At 44.4% G+C, this 21453-nt stretch overlaps 1 protein-coding gene across 2 annotated transcripts in view; it reads left to right on the top strand.

Moving 5' to 3' along the window:
* The window catches only part of PRKCB (protein kinase C, beta), a 298743-nt gene that overhangs the window by 211429 nt on the left and 65861 nt on the right, over positions 1–21453 (top strand). For both annotated transcript variants that reach the window (XM_012645016.1, XM_012645015.1), the window contains exons 8-9: positions 498–594; positions 8964–9110. In XM_012645016.1, the coding sequence (XP_012500470.1) occupies positions 498–594; positions 8964–9110 (244 nt within the window). The remainder of the gene's footprint in view (positions 1–497; positions 595–8963; positions 9111–21453) is intronic.

Below are 21453 nucleotides of genomic sequence, written 5' to 3'. Positions count from 1 at the left end.
AGAAAAATACCATCCTAAAGATAAGTCATCCAAATGCAGCTGAATGCCAGGATGGCAAGGTGGCAACCTGTGTAAGATGAAATGTAGAAATACTCGAGGAGCAAGATAGGAATACATTTACAGTGAGGAGACTTTGTAGCGTTCTTTCAGAATAAGAAAGCACTTAATGGACAAAAATAGGTAAAAACATACAGTAATTGAATAATGTAGCTAAGAAAACTGTGTGTATGTGTATAGAGAGAGAACTTTGTATCCCATAAACACATAATATACATTTTTTTCTGATGTCCGTGGAATAGTTACAAAAATATATAGTATACCTGGCTACAAACCCACCCATACCCACCCCCACATGCCCAAAACCAAAACAAAACAAATTTTAAAAACCTCAACACATTTTTTTTAGGTAGAGGTTTTTCTAGGCCTCCTTTTTGTATCCTTATCAGCAAAATAATATTGAGTCATGGAATTTGTCCTGCCTCCTTGTCGCCCTCTAGGTTTAAGTTACTGAGCCAGGAGGAAGGCGAATACTTCAATGTGCCTGTGCCGCCGGAAGGAAGCGAGGGCAACGAAGAGCTGCGGCAGAAATTTGAGGTGAGGTTTCTTTCTTTCTTTCTGCATCAGGGGGAGCCAGTTAGGTCTGTGGCTGTGCTGTTTCCCCTGCTTATGGTGTGGTTTCTACCAAGACCTTTCATGACTCTGAGCCTTCGCCGTGCTGTTCCATCCCCGTAGAAAACTCCTATTTGTCCTTCAAAACCCCAGTTACATGTCCCTTGCCTTGTGAAGTCATTCCTGCCTCACTCTCCTCTTTCAGATTTAGACATTTCTTCGAAAGCACTCGTTCACTGCCCAGGTCATTTTGATGGTGACGTGGACAGGAATGGTAGCAGTCATGGTAACTGGCAGAAGTGCACAGGGTAGTGCTAGATGTTTTGCAGGCTGGGTCAAATAGGCTTGCTGATGGATGGAATCTGGGTTTGGAACTATTGGCAGGATGGTGCTACGCTGTTAACAAATGGAATTGATTGTGCTGGTGACGTCATGGGTAGATCTTCCCAGAGAATAATTCTATCAGAGGAATAGTCTTTGGCTCTGACCTTGAGCGGTACAGCTGGCTCTGCTCCCATCCAAGAGAAACCCCTTCCCTTCTGAGGGGACAGATAAAATGCCATTTTCAATTATATGAGAGCGGCAGATGTATAGAACACATCCCAGTTTTACAAAGGAAATGTTTTGGGGAAGATGAATTTGAGTACTTACATTATGTGTGCATTGAATGATTTTAAAGTAGTTTCATGAGGGAAAACACATTATTTTGCGCACACAAACTCAATATACCGAGTCTGGTGGAAAATCAATTCTAGATAAGTGGTGATGGCCTACTAACCCTGAAAAAAAGGTATAAAATAGCATAGGTAAAATGAAGTGGATTATTATTATTGTTATTCTTCAAATAATTACACAAGGAAATAAAAAACTTTGTAAAGACCCTGTAAAGTTCTGGGAAAGAGAGATCAGGCACTTTGAGAACATATAAGAGGGAAATGTCACGTTGTCTGAGAGGACAAGGAAGATGTCATGGGGGAAGCAACAGTGGAAGTTAACCAAGTAAAAAATGGGGAAAGAGTATTCCATTCGGCAAGAACAGCAAGCGCAAAGGCCCTGTGGTGGGCAGATATATAGCAACAATGTGAGACTGAAAGAAGGCCAGTGTGGGTAGAGCAGAGAAAGCCAAAGGGTGAGTCCAAGGTAAGGCTGGGGAAGTGGGTGAGGGTCAGAGTAGCAGGACTGTGTTGGCCTAGCAAGGATTTTGGCATTTATCCCAAGAGCCATGTTAGTTTTTCCCTCAACTTGACAGAAATAGAGCATAGGTATTCCCAGGTCCCTGTCTTGAGCCCATGTCCTCTACACAGCCCAGTTGATGGTGATGGTCCTGGTCCAGTGGGGTCTCCCTTCCTGGAAACAAGTGGAATAAACACATTGCCCTTGAGCTTATCAGCCATTCTCCAGTGACCTTGATAACAGAGGGTCATTCCCATAGTTTTGGGCTCAAGCCCAAGTGAGTTGATAAAAGGACTTTCCCTCCAAATAGAGCTGAGAACTGGATGCTATTTGATAAAAAATAGGAGAGGAAGGCAGTCCTTCCAGAGAACACTTTGCAACTCTTCCCCTCAACATTCTGACAAAGCGGTGTCCATTTGCTGCTGCGTTAGAAACATACTATTATGGGTGAAAAAACAAGGCCGGTATCTTCTTGCATACAATGAAGTCTCAGTTTTGCAAAATGATTTCTTCTGTCCTGGGGCAGCTGGGATGACATTTCAGAACACCAAGGAAAACATTTCCTACGTGAACAGAGCATTTGTCTGGGCCAGTAATTGGCTTGGAGTAAAGGACTGTTTTATCTGCATGCAACAAAATGTGTCCCTTTATTTCTAGCAAGCTCCTGCAAATGCTTGTTTATGCCTGAATTATAATCACTCCATACTGTAGTTGTTGATTTAAAAAATTGTTTCCAAAAGACTGAAAATTGTTCTCAGACTCACAGAGGAACTTCAGTTGACCTTGAACATGAGAAAGTAATCCCTGTGCAATAACCAATTAGCACCTGGAAATGACTCAGAAATTACTTTCAAGCCTCTTATCTGGGGGAATTCTGAGTGACAGTACAGTCGAGCTGCTGGAATCGGGGTAATAGAATTTCATGGTAGTGTGAGCTTGGTGCAGTTACCACACGTGGTATATCGCAGAACGTCAGAGTTGGTTCTGTGTGGGGGGCTTCCAGTCCGACCGTGGGCTTGCCGATGGGCCAGGCAAGAGAAGACTCCATTTTGGATGGTTCAGAATGGGATTTTATTTAGCAAAGTGCTTGCTATGTGCCAGTTATTATTCTAAGTGCTTTGCAAATATTAACCCATGTATTTTAGTCTTTATAACAACCCTGAATGGTGGTTACTATTATTACCCTCATTTTTCTTTTACAAATGAGGAAACTGAGGCCCAGAGAAGCTAAGTTAACTTTTCAAGGTCCCTGAGCTGGTCATTGTCCTGGTTGGAGTTTCCCCAGAAACAGACCCTAAGGATTCAAGTGCAAGTAGTTTATTTGGGAGGTGATCCTGGCAGCACCATAGGGTAGTGGGACAGTGAGAAAAGAAAATGCAGGAAACCAGGAAAGGAAGGATTATCAAGCCAGTTACTGCTGTGGGCAACTGGAACTTAATCCTGCTGGAGAATTCTGTGCTGGGAGTCAGCACAGAATTCATGCCCTGGAGCTGCCCAACCAAGCCACAGGAAGCTGAGGTGCCAGCTCCCTTTGCATTGCAGGTTGAGGGCTGTTCCCAGGGGAATTCACTGGCCCACACTTTCAATGTGTCCTCCTTGTGGGCTGTACTTGCTCCTGCAACCAGAAAGTAAGCCTGCAGGCAGAGAGTCACAGGTGTTTGCTGTAAGCCTGCAGGTAGAGTCACAAGTGTTTGCTGTGAGCAGCTCCAGGTGTACGAGCATGCTAGCGGGGTCTTGTTGGAACGCCAGTGGCCACATCTGTGCAGTGTAGCCTAGTGGTTAGGTGCACTGGTTGGAGTGCCAGGCTGCCTGGATTTGAATCTCACTTCTACCACTTCTTTGCTGAGTGGCCGTAAGCAAGTTACGTTGTCTCCCTGAGCTTTCAACTCATCTGTAAAATGGGGAATTATAGCAATTCTTATCTCATAAGGTTATGTGCGGCTTGAATGAGGTAATGCATTTAGAAAAGTATCTGGCACGCTGTGAGCATTCAGATGTTAGGTTGCTGGTATCATTGTTATCGTTATCAGCTTCCCCCAACCCCTTGGCATAAATAAAACTCAGAACATGCTCCTTCCGGGTGTTGGAAGGGCTCCTTGGGGGTTAGGGAGAATCCACAGGGCTTTCTAGCCTGCAGAGGTCTTTGCCTCCACTGCTGGGCAGCTGGGCGTGCCCGTAGTAACTCTTTGTAGGGGTGGATGGCAGAGGAGTCTGTAGTTCAAGCCAGGACAGGTGTTCATCATCTGAGATGAAGCCTGGAGCCAGGGCACGAGGACGCATCCACCCTCCCCTAGTGAAGGCTGGAGAGTGGCATGGCTCTTTGCTCGGAAGTGTTCTCTGTTTGCTTTCTCTTTGAGCACTGAGTTCAAGGGCTCTAAACTGCTGACGTGAAAAGGCAGCCATTAGTGTATTCCTGTTTCCGAAGGCCTAGCCTACCCAGCCAGATAAAGGACAACTTTAATTTGGGTCTCAGTCTTCAAATGTTCGCTCTCTGATGGAACACGTGCCAGACATGAGGCCCTTGGAACAATGGGATATTTAGAAGGACACAGGACAGGGTTCTCATCCTCTGAAGGTTGGCTGTGTAGGGGTCACAGATGTTTTCAGGAGCCGGCAGATAACAAGGAGGGGAAAGTGCTCAGCCCCACCTAGTGTCACCAAGACCTACATCTCCAAAAGAAGCTGGGAATCCGGGTTTTTATAAAACATCTCCAGATTTCCAACAGTTGGCAACTAATTAAATATTAAAATAACAACAAACACTGTGCAGACCAGACCAACAGGGTTATTAGCCTTCTGATCTAGATTCTAGAAGTTGAATTAACATACCCATGAGAAACCTTCCAAAAGCAAACTAGGATAAAGTAAGGAAAGAGGGCAACGGGCCCCGAATTCAGAGGAGGGAAGAAGGGAGCTTGCAGGGCTGAGAGATGAGGCTATTAGCCACTTGTTGCTCCTTGAAGGACAGGGAAAAAAAAAAAAAGCAATAAAAAAATTCCTTAGTTTACTAAGCAAAGTCAAGTCGAATGAAGAAATTGGGAAGTTGAGCACCACACTCACGCTTCACTGGACGTGGGCGCTGGGACCTACAAGTGGATGGGCAGGAAAACCTAAGATGGGACCTGGGGACCGGGACAGTCAGGACTTGGACCTTCACAGGTTGGAGAATGGAGTGCGTGAATCTGATGGGTCCAGAGTTAGGATCCAAAGAAGGTGGGAGACTGAGTCACGAAGTGTGAGATGGTTGGGCGGGGAGGGCAGAGGGATGTGTTTGGGTCAGCCCAGCCCGGGCAAACCTCGGGAGCTTTGGAGGGCACCAAGAAAAGGGGGCAGCTTCTGTCCTAGCCTGGCTCTTTCCTTATTTGCAGTCTGCGCTTGCAAATAAGATTATCTCACGGTTTTAACTACCCCCCTCCTTTGCCTATAACTTCCAAATCTCTGTCTCCAGATATCTTTTCTCAACCCCAATCCCACCTATACCACTGCTTACTGGGTATTTACCCTTGGTTGTCCCAGAGACGTGTAAACCTCCACATACCTTACTGCAGAATAACCTGACCAGCATGTTCCTAGCAGCCTTGTTAGCAGGCTGAAAGCGGAAGCAATCTAATGCTGTAAACAGGAGAGTGGATAAACATGAACAATGAGTGCCGCTCGGCAACACAAAGGAACAAATTACCGATTCATGCAACAATGTGGATGAATTTCAAGAACACTCTGATGAGTGGAAGAAGCCAGACACAAAAGAGTACGCACTCCACGATGCTGCGTAGATGAAATCCGAGAACAGACAAAACTGACCTATGGGGAGAGAAATCAGAACAGAGATTGCCTTAGTGGGAGGGAGGATTGGGTGGGAACTTTCGGCGGTGATGGAAATGTTCTGTATCTTGTTCGGGGTTTGGATTACATGCGTGTCTGCAGTCGTCAAAATTCACAGAACTGTACACTTGAGATTTAGACATTTCACTGTATCCCCTGCCTCCATTTTTAAAGTATTAATTACAAAAAGAGAAAAATGGGGGATGCTGTGTTAGCCATGGTCTCTAAATGATGGGGGAGCGTGCACCCTTGAGGAAGAAGTAAACCGTGCAAGTTCAAGCCACTGCGGGGAAGGGGGGATCTCAACATGTCTGAAATCAGAGGGGTCATCTCTGCCCACCCTCATGCCACACTTCCAAACCTGCTCCTCCTTTTCCACCTTTTTTTTTTTTTTTTTTTGAGACAGAATCTCACTCTAAAGCCCGGGCTAGAGTGTGGGGACGTCATCATAGCTCACTGCGACCTCCAACTCCTGGGCTCAAGTGATCCTCCTGCCTCCGCCTCCCAAGTAGCTGGGACTGCAGGCATGCACCATCATGCCTGGCTAATTTTTCTATTTTTTGTAAAGATGGGGGTCTCACCATGTTTCCCAGGCTGGTCTCAAACTCCTGGCCTCAAGTGATCCTCCCACTTCAGCCTTCCAAATTGCTGGGATTACAGGTGTGAGCCACTGTGTCTGGCCCTCTTCCACTTTTCATCTCAGTGGAAAGAACCACCATCCTCCCAGTTCCCCACAACAGAAGCTGGGGAGCTGTTCTTCATCTCTGACGTCCCTTCTCCCACATCAGTCCTCAACCCAGCTGTGATACGTCTGTCTCCCAAACAGGCCACCTTCATTCCATCTACACTGCGGACACCTGAGTTCAGACCCCACCTTTTCTCTCCTTGATAACTGAAATCACTTCCTAATGGTCTCCAAACTCACTTCCTTCAAATGAGTCTCTTCACTCCACCCAGAGTGATCTTCTGCATGTAGCACGATCACACCACGGCCCTGCTTAAAACCTTCCAAAAGCTGCTGGCCACTCTCAGAATCAGCCCAAATGTCGCAATGTGGTTTGCAAGGTCCTTCTCACCTTTCAGCTGCCTTCCCTGCCACATCCACCTTGCACTTCATGCTCCACCCGGACGGCCAGTGTTTAGTTCCTCAAATGAGTCTTTCTCTCTGTTCCACAAATGCCATTCCTGCTGCCAGCACCACTTTCTCCGCCTGGATAACTCCAACATACCTTTTGGACACAGGGGGGAGGACCCAGTCCCTGCTAGAATGCACATTCTTTGAGCGCCAGTATCTGTTGTGCTCCCTGATATATTTTCAGCACCTAGAACAGCACCTGGCACATGGCAGGCACTCAATAAGTATTTCTTGTTTTTTTTTCCTTTTATTTCAGCATATTATGGGGGTATAGATGTTTAGGTTACGTATGTTGCCCTTGGTCCCCCCCCCACAATAAGTATTTCTTGAATGAATTAATTAATTAATCTTCCCCGATATTCAAAACCCAGAAAAGATTTTCATTGTTTTCTTGTCTTCAAAAGATAACTGAATTTGAAACTCGGACTTAGTGGGGGAGGGAGGGGCAAGGGCAACATACGTAACCTAAACATCTGTACCCCCATAATATGCTGAAATTAAAAAAAAAAGATAACTGAATAAGGCAACAATACTAATAGCTTCCATCCACTGAGCATCCATTGCGTGCCAGGAATGGTGCTAAGAACCCTATGGTACATGATGTCATTCTCTCCATTGTCTTGAAAAAGGGACCAAGATTTAGAAAGGTTCAGTCACCCGATGCAAGTGAGTACCTTCTCTGCACCAGGCACTACTCTAGGTACCAGGGAAACAGTGGAAAACAAAACAGACAAAACCCTTGCCCTCAGGGAGCTTACGTTCTGGTGTGAGCAGAAAGACAGTAAATTAAGAAACAAGTAAACATACAGTCTGTAAGATGGTGACAAGTGATCTGGTTTATAAGATGGTGACAAGTGATCTGGAGAAAGTCGAGTAAGGGGAATGGAGATTGCTGAGAGCAATTTTATGCAGGGTGTTCAGGGAGGGGCAGGGGTTCTGGCGAGAGAATATTCCAAGCAAAAGGAACAGCACGTGCAAAGTCCCTGGGGCAAGAGCACGTTTGGTACGTTCAGAGAACAGCTAGGAAGTAGCAGCCAGTGTGGAAGTAGCAAGGAGGCTGAAATGAGAGAGGTGCAGAGGGGCCAGGTCACCTGTGGCCTTTGGCTTTTGCTCTGAGAGAAATGGGAAGGGATAGGATGTGTGTGCAGAGGGGTGCCATGAGCCACCTGACTTTGCTCAGGGCCACACAGCTGATCCGTGTCAGAGTCAGGAGTCTGAGCCCAGCTTTTAGCTCCACAGTGTTCTCTCTGCTAGCAGTGAGTCCAGTACCAAACTCCCACAGCACCTGCTGCCTCTCTGAGCCCCCCTCCTGCCACTCACAGCAGGGAGCTCTGCACTGAGGACAAACACGGGCCCCAACTCACCTGTTTATTCAATAGATATTTGGCTGGGAACTATGCTAGTCATCAGGAAAATCACAGAGAATGAGAAACATTCCCAGTCCTTGTAGAGTTCTGGTTTATTGGAGGGGAACAAGCAAACAGCTATCATCTAATATTAATGGGAAGTGAAGTGGATGGAAGGAAATCTACTGCAGACAGAGAATCAAGGAAGGCTCCCCTGAGGAAGTGAAAATGTGACGCAGTGGGTAGCTAGCTCAGCAAAGGGGACAGAATAGCTATGCATACAGCAGTAGCAGCAGCAGGTCCAAAGGTCCTGAGGGAGGTGGAGCCTGGGACATTCAGGGGAGTGAAAGGAGAATGAAGCTGATTGACAGGGAAGAAGGCCACTAGAAGTGATGAGGTTGGAGATCCAGGTAGGGCCTGATCCTAGAGGCCAGTGAAAGGACTTTGATCTTTACCTTAAAAGTAATGGGACGCCACTGAAGCATTTCCAGCAGGAGTTGACTTGGCTGGGTGAGCAGCTCACTCGGGCTGCGTGTGAAGCCCAGCGAGAAGGGATTCGGTGTGCGTTGTCCAGGTGAGCGAGGATGGCAGGTGGTGGTGGGGGAGATGGAAAGAAGTAGATGAATTCTGGAGACAGCTGGGAGGGAAAAAAATGACAGTTCCTGGCAACGGATGAGACATGAAGGATGAAAGGGAGGTGGAGGTACCAAGGACGGCCTCCAGGTCTCAGGCTTGCAAAGCGGAGGATGTAGCGTCATGCTTTTCCCGTGCATGGGATGCCCGGGCTGCAGGAACCACCGCTTCCGGTGTTCATGTGTGTCTTCCTACAAGGGCATGCTCAAACCCCAATAATGTTCTCTGTGTGCTTCCTCCTCCAGAGGGCCAAGATCGGCCCAGGAACCAAGGTTCCAGAAGAAAAGACGACCAACACCATATCCAAATTTGACAACAATGGCAACAGGGACCGGATGAAACTGACCGATTTTAACTTCCTGATGGTGCTGGGGAAAGGCAGCTTTGGCAAGGTACGGTATGATTTGGTGGCTGCACCTGCTCAGGAAGGAACATCTAACAAGGCAGGCACATTGCTGTTTGTCACAAACAAATCAAAAGGGGACCCACTCAGACTGTCTGAGGAGGTGACATTTAAGCTGAGACCTGAAGGATGAGAATGAACCAGCTACGCCTTCAAAGAGCTAGCAGAGAACATCCTCAGCAGAGAGAATAGCAAGTGTAAAGGTCCTGAGGTCAGGAAGGGCTTGGTGCATTCCAGGGTATCAACAGAAGATGTTGGGACCAAAACATCATGAGGAGGAGGAGGCTGTAGGATGTGACATTATAGAGGTAAGCAGGTGCCTGAACACACAAAGCCTTATGAGCTATGATGAGGAGTTTGGATTTTATTCACAGTGTGATGGGGAGCCATCGAAAGTTTTTAAGCAGGGAAGTGACACGATCAGATTTGCCTTTTGGAAAAGATTACCCTGGCAGCCCAGAAAGGAAACAGTCCCTTTCAAACAGTGGCACAGTGGAAGGATGACCCTGGGACTCATAGAGTGATTCTGGATGCATTTATAGATACCATGAGACACTGTTTCACTGGAGTTGAGGTTGTGTTATAAGCATTCCTGACTTGTTTAGTGTTGCTTTGAGTCTTTTAATCCCTTTGTGTGCCATAAAGATGTCTAGCATAAATCTCATAGCACAAACTCAGGTGTGCAAAAAATATAAATTTCTTCCCCATCTCTGTAGCTTAAGCCCCAAATCTGGGGGTTATCCTTGAGTTCCCCCTCTTTCCTTCACCCCTTACTCCCTGGCCCTCTCACGTGCAATCCGTCAGTGAACCCTGACAGCTCCTTCAAAGCATCTTCGCTCATGCAATCCTAATCTAAACCGTACAGATCACCTGGACAGCTACAGAAGCACCTAACTGGTTTCCCATTCCCGGTCCTGTTACTTATAATCAATATACTCTCTACTTAGCAACCATAACAATTTTTTAAAGTTTACTTTAGGGCAAGGCGCCTTCCTGCTTAAAACCCTCCCATGACTTCCCATTGTGATTAGAATCAATTCTATACTATGTCCTAGGCGTACAACGCCCTTTGTGATCTGCCCCTTGTTCTCGGCTTGACTTTTTCTTCTCTCCGTCACCCGCTGTGCTCTGGCCACTGAAACACACAAAGCTCCTTACTCCCTTAGAGCTTTGGCCATGCTGCTCCCTTTGCTCTTTGTGTGGCTGGTGCCTTCCTGTAATTCACTTCTCAACGTAGACTTCACCTCTTCTGAAAGGTCTTCCCTGAACACCCACTCAAAGTAGCCACTCACTTGTTCTCCATAACCCCCACGACTGGGTGATACTCTTCCTGTTTCTTTATTCGTTGGTCCCTCTTCCTTTTCTAAAATCTAAGTTCAACAAGAGGGGCTGGGCATGGTGGCTCACGCCTGTAATCCCAGCACTTTGGGAGGCCAAGGTGGGAGGATCACTTGAGCCCAGGAGTTTGGGACCAGCCTGGGCAACATAGTGAGACCCCCATCTCTACCAAAAATTTTAAAAATTAGCTGAGCATAGTGGCCCCCACCTGTAGTCCCAGCTACTTGGGAGGCTGAGGCAGGAGAATTGCTTAAGTCCATGAGTTTGAGGCTGCAGTGAGCTATGATTGTACCACTGCACTCCAGCCTGGGCAACAGAGCAAGACTCCATCTCTGAAAGAAAAGAACAAAAAACCCAGAGTAGGGATCTTCTGTGTCTTGGTCACCACTATGTTTCCAACGCCTTTGGATCGAATTCATTCTGTTCCTAGATGGGATGCAAGGATTTTCTCTGTCTATGGGTGGCAAGGACCTCTGTTGAGATGGAATAAGGGGTCTGAGCTGATGGCCCAAAGTTGGAAGACCCTTGGCACAGAATGGGAGTAGAGAGTAAGGACACTCAGTAAGATTGCCGAGCAGTTCTGGGGTCCCCGAGGTTAGAGCATAGGCAGTTGGCAGTGTCCACACCGTTGTGTGATTTTTGCTGGTAGCTCTAAGCAGCCCGCATGTGGGGCTGGAGAAGATGGTGGGTTTGAGCTGAGCTGCAGATTTGCAGGATCAGTGAACCACAAGATCCTTAACAGGGAGTTAAGGATTCTGGGCAGAGAGACACCCACTGCAGATGCACAGAGCCCAGCCTATCACAGGTGCTCAGTAAAAGTGTGTTGAATGAGTGAATGAAAATGGTATCTAGACTGGGTGGGGAAAGAAGTCTAGCAGGAAGAGGGTCATTGCCTGGGTGGGGAAAAGAGGGGTTTAGAAGTCTAGGGATGAAAACCAAATGCATGAGGCCAAGATATTTAAAATGTTAGGAAGAATAGAGACATCTAGATTTCAAGATAGAGCAGTTTCCCTGATGATGGGGAAGAAAGGGGCCTACAGAAAGAAGAGGTTCTAATAAGCTGAGTCTTGGGGGAAGTTTTCAAAAATTAAATTCTATTTCTTATACACGATGTATTCACATGGCTCGTAATGAAAATGATATTGAGAGGACAAACACTGAGAAGTCTTGCTCTCACCCAGGTTCACATCCTTCTGTGACGCCTCACTGCAACTGCCATCCCTGTGTGAACACGTTTGTTAATTCTGTTTGCATCTTTCCAGTCTCTCCATGCTAATTTAACATTTTTATTCTTGTCCTTCTTAACGCAAAAGTTAGTGTACCATGCACATTTTTGATCACTTAACAATTTAGGCTGGAAAATTTTCGATGGAGGAATGAAAGTTCTGGAAGGCCTTATGGAAGGGATTAGAGTTGGGGCTGGGGAGGTGGTGTAGTGGGAGAACGGATCATTGGGGAACAGAGAGAGAATGAGAGAGAATAGATCATATGTTTCCATGGAAACTGTTATAATAATTGAGAGTTCTGTTCCAGACTGCAGATGTAGCATCAAATAAATCATAGATGAAAACAAGAGCATGTCATGAAAGCAAAGTAGAATAACAAACACCTCTATGATCCTTTAAAACATATAGTAATCCTTTGTAACTCTAGGTTTGCCACCTAGGGTTTTAAATTAATGCAGGTTTTATATTTGAATGCCTACTTTGAATATTTTGCAGTCTGATTAGGTACATAGATCAATCCCCATAAACAGAAGAACACAGACGCAGTGATTTGAGATGAAAGAGATCAACCTTTGGGGTAATCTGTTTATACCTCCCCTCCCCCAGGTCCACTGTTTCAGATCCGGCCCTGAAAAACATGCTCTTAAGCACTGTAATAATTTGTGAAGTGACTAGGGAATGACACAAGCACTTTGCTAAGACCTGTGAAAATGAAACAAGGGAGAAAGCAAGTGTGAAGGCCATTGAATTCCAAACGAGTAAGCCCTGTTTCAAAAACTTTAAAAAGAAGAACAATTTGGAGAGATTATTTTCCCAAACCGGTGAAGGCATTTACCTGGAAGGGTTATATTACCAGAGCAAGACCTGTTGGCACGTCTGGCTTACGTGCAGATAGATAGATGCCTTCCAGCATTCCGATGTTTTATTCATTTATTATTTAATGTTGCTTCTTACAGTTTTATCCTTAACTCTCTGTATTTATGATTCCTTGAATCTCTAACATGGGCTTTGCCAACCTTTACACCTTTTAAGAATTTAGCCTCTGTGGTTGTCGGATGGTTGCTGGAGTTAACATTGTGCTGCACATATATAAATTGGGCAGATATGGGTTGTCCAGCTTGATTATACGAGTTTACCTTATAAAGTAAACACAGCAAGTACCTGATAAAGTATATACACAGCATAAATACAACTCCTTACGTTACAGACTTGATTCCTCTAACCCTAATGTGCTGCCGCAGTAAGCATCCATTAAATAGTTGATTAATGCTAACACTGTTTGTCTTCTTAGACTTTGTGTGTGCTATTGGTGATGATTTGTATGATCTAAGTCTTTTTAAAAAGTTATGCTGGAAAGTCTGAATGGAGGCTTTCTTATTCTCTTACACCCCTGACTCTGGCCAGTGGAAGGTACTGCGCTGAAGTATGTGTGTCGGGGCAGGGAGGGGGACATAGGACGGGCCTGGGGGAGGCACCTGGAATGCCGTAGTGGACACAGACCTACGAACATAAAGAAGCTCAAAACCAAGGCACAGAAGATCTATGTAAAGTGATATTTACTGGAAAATGATTGGTAATAGAAAAAATGGAAATAGCCCAAATGTTCATTAATAATGTGAAGGTTAAAGATATAATGGTATGTCCATGATACATTAAAACAAAGAAGTGTTTCTCTCCTCTTTCTCTCTCTCTCTGATACACACACATCTACCTAACATCATAGATTTTCATGACATAATATCAAGTAAAAATAAAAGCAAATCACAGAACATTGTGATTAGTAACATAAAATATACTGTATATAGGCTAATTACCTTTATGTAATACACTCATGGTCCCTGCTCTCACTGAACCTTTTCCCCAGCACGTCATTATGAAAATTTTAAAAATACAGAAAAGTTGAAAGAATTACACAATGAACATCTATAATATCCACCACTGAGATTCTACAAATAACATTTGACCGTTTCTGTTTTACTGTATCTGTCCATCTACCTATGTCCCTATCAACCCATTTTAATGATTTCAGAGCAAGTTGCAGCCATCTGTACCCTTTAGACTCAAATTTTCAGCATCATTTAGCCAGAATTCAATATGTTTTAATGATCATTTTAAAGGTATTATAAAATTTACCTACGACAGAATGCACGTGTCTGAAGTGTATCGTTCCATGAGTTTCGAAAATGCATACTTTAAAACGCAATGGGGGTATAAACATCAAACAAATCACACTCACAGATGTGAAATGCAGCTCAGCTGTGATGATTTGTTGTGTGAAGTGGGAGCCTGGGCTAGTGGGGTTTGCAGTAGTTGAAGTCGGTGAAGGCTTCCGTGAGAAAGTGACTCCGGCTGCATCTAAAGGATGAGCAAACTATGCAGAGAGGGGAAGGAGTAAATGAAAATCTCAGAACGTCTCTTTGTTCCTGGTCCCTGCACCCCAAATAGGCTTGGTTAATCTGTGTGGCAGTCAGGGCACCTAAGCTCCTTTTATTAGGGTGCATGCAACTGTTGTGACACATAGACCCCCAAATGTATACTGGCTCAGACCCAACAGAAGTTCAGTTTTCATCTGGTGACAGTCTGAGATGAGTGCTCCTGGCCCCACCCACTCTCTCCATATGGTGATTAAGGGACAAGGTTCCTTTTGTCTTATGTGGCTCCATTAATCCCTGGGGCCTTGTTTTTCTCTACATTCAGAGGGCGGAGGAGGCACAAGCTGCTTGTTAAAAGTCTTGGTTTTGGAAGTGGCACCAATCACGTCTGCCTACTCCCTATTAGAGAAAACTTAGTCACATGGCCACACCTCAAGTGTCTGGGAGAACAATTTGGGTGGACTAACTAATGGTCTCAGCCACGTTCCCTACTTGTCAGCTCTGCTTGGAATTTTTCTTGGTGACATAAAAGACCTTCTGACTTTTCCCTTTTGAACGCCCAACATATTACCCCCCACAAACAAAAAACTCCACGCGCCTCTTCTCTGTGACATTTCCTTGTGTTCAAATCATGAAACATGCCAGGTGTTAATGCTGCCTTTCTTGAGGCAGAGCTTAAGCCAGGAATAAATCAAGTAGGAAGAAGTCAGCAGCTTATGAAATTAAAAGGAAAAAGTGGAAAGTCCTTAGAAACTTGGTGCTCAGGTATTAGATTTATCTCTAAAAAATCCCATCGAGTTCGGTTGCTGTATTTGTGTTTAAGATGGTCTAAAGTCAAAAGCAGAGAGGCGAGAGACAAAACCATTAAGCTTCCTCTTTCAGTGCTTGACTTTCCCAGATGAATTCCTCGGAGACTGATGACATTGAACACCTGAGTGTGTCACTAAGGAGGCCACTGAGGCTGTGGTAGTTGCCTCTTCCAGTAGGATACCCACGGAGACTTAGCATTTCTGTGCCACTCTCCAAGGTGCTGGCGTCAACTTCCTAGCTCAAAATTCAGACTGTGCAACAGGGTTGATGATATAGGCTTGGCCAAGTTACCTAAACGTTAGTCACTCATGCACCTGTTTTTTTTTTTTTTTTTTTTACCTCGTACCTTCCTCCTTTATACTATCATAAATACTAAATACTTTTTCTATAAATTGACTTTACGTCAATTTCCTTTTCTTCTTCTTAGCATTGTCCTAAGCAGTAATATATGTGAAATCACAGGATTGATATGCTAATTATTAATATATATTTATTTGAGTATGTTTTAGGAGAATGTATTCTGAAAGTAATTTGTCCCGTACTGCTGGCGGTACAAAGTACCTATACTGCATTTTGTGAGAAACTGCCTTAAGATCTGACATTCACATGATGACTTGGCACCTCAGTTACCATTGTATTTCTAAGAACAGGAAGTCTTTTGCTATAATTTTTGTGCCTATCTGGAAGGTATTAAAAGTCTCTGATCTTCCCTTTTCCCCATATCCTTCACGTTAGTTGAGGAGCATGCTCAACCTTTCCTGTGTCCTTAAAAATCTTTCCTGTAGCCTGGGCAACATAGCAAGACCCTGTCTCTAAAAAAAAAAAAAAAAATAGAAATATTAGCTGGACATGGCGCACATGCCTGTTGTCTCATTTACTTGGGAGACTGAGGCAGTAGGATCGCTTGAGCCCGCGAGTTTGAGGTTGCAGTGAGCTAGGATGATGCCACTGCACTCTAGCCCAGGTGACAGACTGAGACCCTGTCTTAAAAACACAAAAAAGTCTTTCCTGTGATCTTGACCTCCTTCCTCCAGAGCATCAATCTGCTCTTTTGAGATTTGCTGCTCTACATCTTCCCCACCCATTCCTTCCTTGTCTTTTTGCACTGTGACTCCTCCCCTCAGCAACTTTCTGAAACACCTGGCTCCCAGATTAGTAGTGAGCCCCTAACTCACACCTGTGCTCCAGATCTGAGCACAAGGCATGGTGGCTTGCTTAGGAGAGCAGGGCAGGCGTGAGGGAAGGGAGTTGGGACTAAGATTGGAATCCATACACCATATTGGGGAGAAGTCATCACTTTTATAATAATTACCCACTGACAGGCATAATTAATAATTCATTCATTCAAGAAGTATTTCTTGAGCACCTACTACATGCCAGGCACTCTTCTAGTGCAGAGGACATGGCTGAGAACATAACGGACTAAAATATCTGCCCTCGTGGAACTTATATTCTAGTGGTGATGATTGATGATGATGATGATGATGATGGCGATGAAACCACTAACATTGTTTGAGTACTTATAATGTGTCAGGCTCTTTTATAAGTGCTTTCTTTGCATGTGTTAGTGTGCACTTACTCTATAACGCAGCTACTATTATCCCCATCTTACAGAGGAGGAGAATGGGATGCAGAAAATTGAAATGACTTGTTAAAGTCTCACAGCTAGTAAAAGGCATTTACCAGACCAGGTTTGATTTAGATATGTCTGATTTGGGGCTCTCAATTGCTTGATACTTAATACTTGCGTTTCCAGTGCCAACAGTGGTCACCTGGAATGTCATGAATATGTTCTAGGAGGTTAGCCATTTTCCCCCTTTGTTTTCTCATTTTCCTTCTAAGTGCTAAACAGAGTTCCCATGCCTTATTCTCATGGCAAGCCACTGGCGTTAGACAAAGCTCATAGGGATGGAGGGCTCCAGATACTCTGTCCTTCCTCCTTGTTCTGTGCCTGTCGGTCACCTGGCCATGTGCAGGTGCTCGTTGGAACTGTGAGTCGTCTGTAGGGATTCCTGAGAGGGCTCATGAGAATGGCTTTAGCTCCTCCAGCCACCGCCCTTCTGATCTCCTCCTCAGGCTACAGCCTTGTGGGATCCTCCAAGTCTTGGAGGCATCTTTAGTGTGTGCAGTGACTCTTTTCAATCTTCGCCAACTCTACTACCCAAACCCACCCACTCCAATCCCTATCACACACTCCCTGTTGCTTCCAGCATTTACTGAGCTCACGCTGATTGACAGGGGCCGTGCTATGGATTTACATACATCCCATCATATTCATTCTTACCCCAACCCTGCAAGTTAGTTACTGATGATAACCCTTTTATACCTGTATAGAAATTAAGTCAAAAAGGTTGAGTACCCTCTCCAAGATCACACAGCTGGGAGGAGGCAAGACCTTGAAATCTGGTTTTGTGATTCCAGTTGCTTCTTTCCATCTCTATTCCACTTTGGGACACTTTGGAGTCTACACATCTCCCTAGACCACTAGTCTTTTCTTTTCTTCTTTTTCTTTTTTTTGAAACAGCAGTTACAAAACTGCTCCAAGAACGACATCATGACATTCGTGGGTTCCTCCTTCTTCCATGAAAAAGAGTCGAAAATGATATCTTATGACTGCATTGGTATAAAGGCAAATATATTAATATTATACATTAAAACATTTTCTTCAACCTAAAAGTTCGGGGGTTTTTTTTTGTCATTTTAAAACAAATTAAAATGCTTTCATGAGCCCCTGAAAGGATTGTCGGACCCTCAGCACGGTGCTGGGTGGGTTTGATCTAGAAGTCGACCCTGATTTCTCAACATCTCAGCATCTCAACAGCATAGCCCTCAGCAACCTCCAAGCTTGACTCCGTGAAGGCCGGGCTACTTAAACTAGCATGCTGTGTGGGCACAAGAGAATAATCCAGTGCTCCAAGCCCCAGACTACAGCGTCTTCTGCTGGAGGCAAGCGTGGCACTGGATTTCGACAGGAAGACATTGCCTGAGCAGCTTAAAAGGCAGTTTAGTGCATACCAGCAACAAAGGCCTTCTCTTAAGTCTTTGAGCTCCTGTTGTGGGAGTCTGTCCTAATTTTAATCTCATTAGTGGTGTGTATTCACACACACACATACACATCCATACATTAGATGTGGTTACATAATCCTACAGACAAAAGCACTTCCCTGTACTTCACCCTGCTTTGCTATCTTCCTGCACCATATGGTGAGCTCCTTTATCATACAGTTCACAGATAGCACAAAATCTTTGCTACCTGTTCCCCTAATCCTCTCCCAGAGAACCTTTTGACATTTGCTGTCTGATCTTGGATTCCTGCCTTCTCTTTGGTTCTATCCCAATTAAGGCACCTCCCCCCTGAGCCTTCAATCTTTCCTTCTTTTCATATGCAATTCTGATTGCAGCGTGTTTTTGCCAACTCATCTTCCCAAATCACTGCGAGGCCCTCCTTCTTCCACTTCCCCGAGATTTCCAGGTCTCTCCTCCTTGAAGTGACTTACTGCTTTTCTAGGGCCCCCACCTTCACTCCTCAGAAGTTAGTATATTACAAAACAAGATGAGAGTCCATTTTCCTCAACACAATTAATTATGTCAGAGAAAATAAAATATTTTTTAATGTAAGTTTTACAACCTCCCATCTGCTGCAAGTAGATTGTCAAGCCAGAGTGAGGGAAGGGGATATTCGCTGGAAAGACGTGGTGTGTTTCTATGTCTCTCACCACACCCAAAGGCAGGAAGTGCAGCCAGACAAGAAGGCTTCCGGGAGCCTGACAACCACGTCTCCATCTTGCGGGGGCCCCAGCCTGTTTTCCCTGCTTCTCAATAAGATCTCTCTCTATGGACATGCACCACCTCTCCCAGCCTTATTGTCACTTCTCAAGTCCCCATGTCTAATTCTCAAATCTAGAATCTAAAATCCCAGGAAGGAACAGCCAGTGGGCCGGCGTAGATCAAGGACCCATTTGGTACAATTAGCTGTGGCCAAGGTGGGCACTTTTCTAGCCATTCATCAGGAAGGACGACAGGACTCTCTGAAAAGCAGATATGATGTGGGCAGTTTCACTAAAAGAAGGAAGAAAATGACCGGCCTGGCTGGTACAGGCCAAAGTCAGTGCATTCTTTAAAATGTTACCCAATTCTTTGGGAAAAATATCACAAAGTTAAATCAAGTCCTCTTATTGAAGTACCAGGTAGAACTCGTTAACATGGAAACTGTCTCAGGTGATAAGTCGTGGCCACTGGTCTAATTATTGTGCTGTCATAGTTCCTGCCACCCTCTGCATATCCGTCTCAGCTATATCTCTCTGTGTTAGTTCAGAAATTTACAATCCTGGTAAAATGAACCCCTGGTTACTAACGGCATAACCCATAATCTTTTCTACAGCAAGTATAATAGCAGAAATTTGTAGATTGTAATCATTTAACAGCTGTGGTAAATATTTTAGATATACCAATGTGGATGGTTCGTATGCTTAAACGTGTCATAGTTTGTTTCAAACCCTCACACCTCCCACCCCAGCTTCACATTCTGTATTGACCTCGTTGAACACCACTGCAGGGATTGATAATATTTTTTGAGCATTGGGAACTTGTCTGAGTGTTTTATACGCATTGCTCATTTAAGCTTCACAATGGGTCTTATGAGGTAGGAGCTGTTATTATCTCCATGTTATAGATGAGGGAAGGGAGGCTCAGAGAAATGAGAAACTTACAACAGTGGAGACAGGTTCAAACCAGGGAGTCTGGCTCCTGGATGTTTCACCACTAAGCTACACAGCCTCCCTGTGCCCAGAGTGGCCCACTCCTGCCATGGAGAAACCCCCATTCTCTATTCGGAGTGGTCTGTAACACCAACTACAAGCAGAAGCCTGGGCTCACAGGGCAGATCAGATTATAGAGAAACAGACTTTCTTCGTGCAGCCTGATTGTTGAAATGAATGAAAGGTCCTTAAGGGTTTCATTTCATTGTCTTTTGGTAGGAGGCATCAATTATTAGTTTGTTTTCCCAGGAACCATCTAAAAAGAACAGTCAAATTAAATCTGCTTTTATCTGAACCATCTAGCTTTGTCAAATGTAACATACGATTCAAAGACATTTGACTAAGCCATGCATGTCACCAATGTGTTCATTTTGTTTTATTTTATTTATCGTTTAGGCATTCCAGTTCTTTGTGTGTGTTTGGATGAGAATGCTTAAGATCTACTCCCTTAGCAAGTTTCAAGTATACAATACAGTGTTATTAACTATACTTACTATGCTATACATTAAATCTCTGGTATTTATTTCTCTTATAAGTGAAAGTGTGAACCCTTTGACCATCATCTCTCTAATTCTTCTACCCTGCAGCCCCTGGCAACCACCATTCTACTCTCTGTTTCTCTAAATTCGACTATTTTAGATTCCACATATAAGTGAGATCATGCAGTATTTGCCTTTCTGTGTCTGGCTTATTTTACTTAGCATAAATAAGATCCTCCAAGTTCACTAACATTTATTTTAGCTCAAAAGAACCCTTCAGTAACTGGAATTGATACGTATCAGTTTTGTTGACATCAATACTTAGAGTCGATACAGTCCATAGTGTTGAAATAGCAATTCTTTCACATTGCTTATTACAACCCAATTAAACACTTATTAGATCCAACCGAATGTCTTCTTTTAAACGCAGGGGATAGGCATTCCAGGTTTCCATCTCCTTGTTCCACTCCTCCCCCTTTCAAGCAGTCACCATGAGTCATCCCTTCCACTGGTGTAGTGACATTTGCTTCACAATAGCAAGTCCGAGGGAGCCAGAGATGCCTAGGCTAAATGCACCTCCATTCTAAACTTCCTTTCACACTTCCATGGCTTTCTGTGCTAGCGAGCAAAGATTCAACCTGATTAAATCTAAGGTGTGACATGACATCCTTTTAAAAGGTTTAAATCTTAATGCAGTCTGCCAACCTGACCTCTGAAATGAAAAATTAGCTTATCTATCACACAGATCCATGCTTTTATCATCTATAAAGAGACTTTTAAATACCGAAAACCTTACATAATAAGTCATGAAACAACCAAGTTGTATAATCTGAGTTGATCTACATGCTGGGTGTCACTGCTCTTCTTTTTGTCTGGCCAACTCAAAGATCGTGTCGAGAAGTGATTCAGTCCTACCTGGATCCACACTGTTAACTCCCAATGAACATCTTTTCCCCACTAGGCCACTTTGCAGTTTTTCCTGAAGTATGTGTTCAATTAGCAATGTCTGCCCCGTTGCCTTCTCTAAAACAAGCTGTTAGAAGCCTGGAATCATTTCTAGACTGCTAACTTCCTCTCTTGAGTCCCTCAAATCACATGACTTCGTATCAGACTGGCGTGGCCACTGTTAAATATAAAATTTAAACAAATGTAAGTGTGGACATATATGCTTAGAGCATTTAATCCAAAGTTTGAACCCATCAACCTAAAATAACGAAAAGGCTCAGGATCCAGCTAAAAGTTTATTCAAGTGCAAAGTGTGAGGGCAGCAGTCCTGGGACACGCTTTCGCCAAAGAATGGTGATCAGTGCTCCTGGTGCAGGGGGGAAGGGGAAGATCATTTACACAGGC

This window comes from Propithecus coquereli, unplaced genomic scaffold (assembly GCF_000956105.1).
Source record: "Propithecus coquereli isolate 6110/MARCELLA unplaced genomic scaffold, Pcoq_1.0 Scaffold223, whole genome shotgun sequence".
Taxonomy (NCBI): domain Eukaryota; kingdom Metazoa; phylum Chordata; class Mammalia; order Primates; family Indriidae; genus Propithecus; species Propithecus coquereli.
The sequence above is the reverse complement of the archived record's forward strand: the minus strand, read 5'-3'. Positions and strand labels throughout refer to the sequence as shown.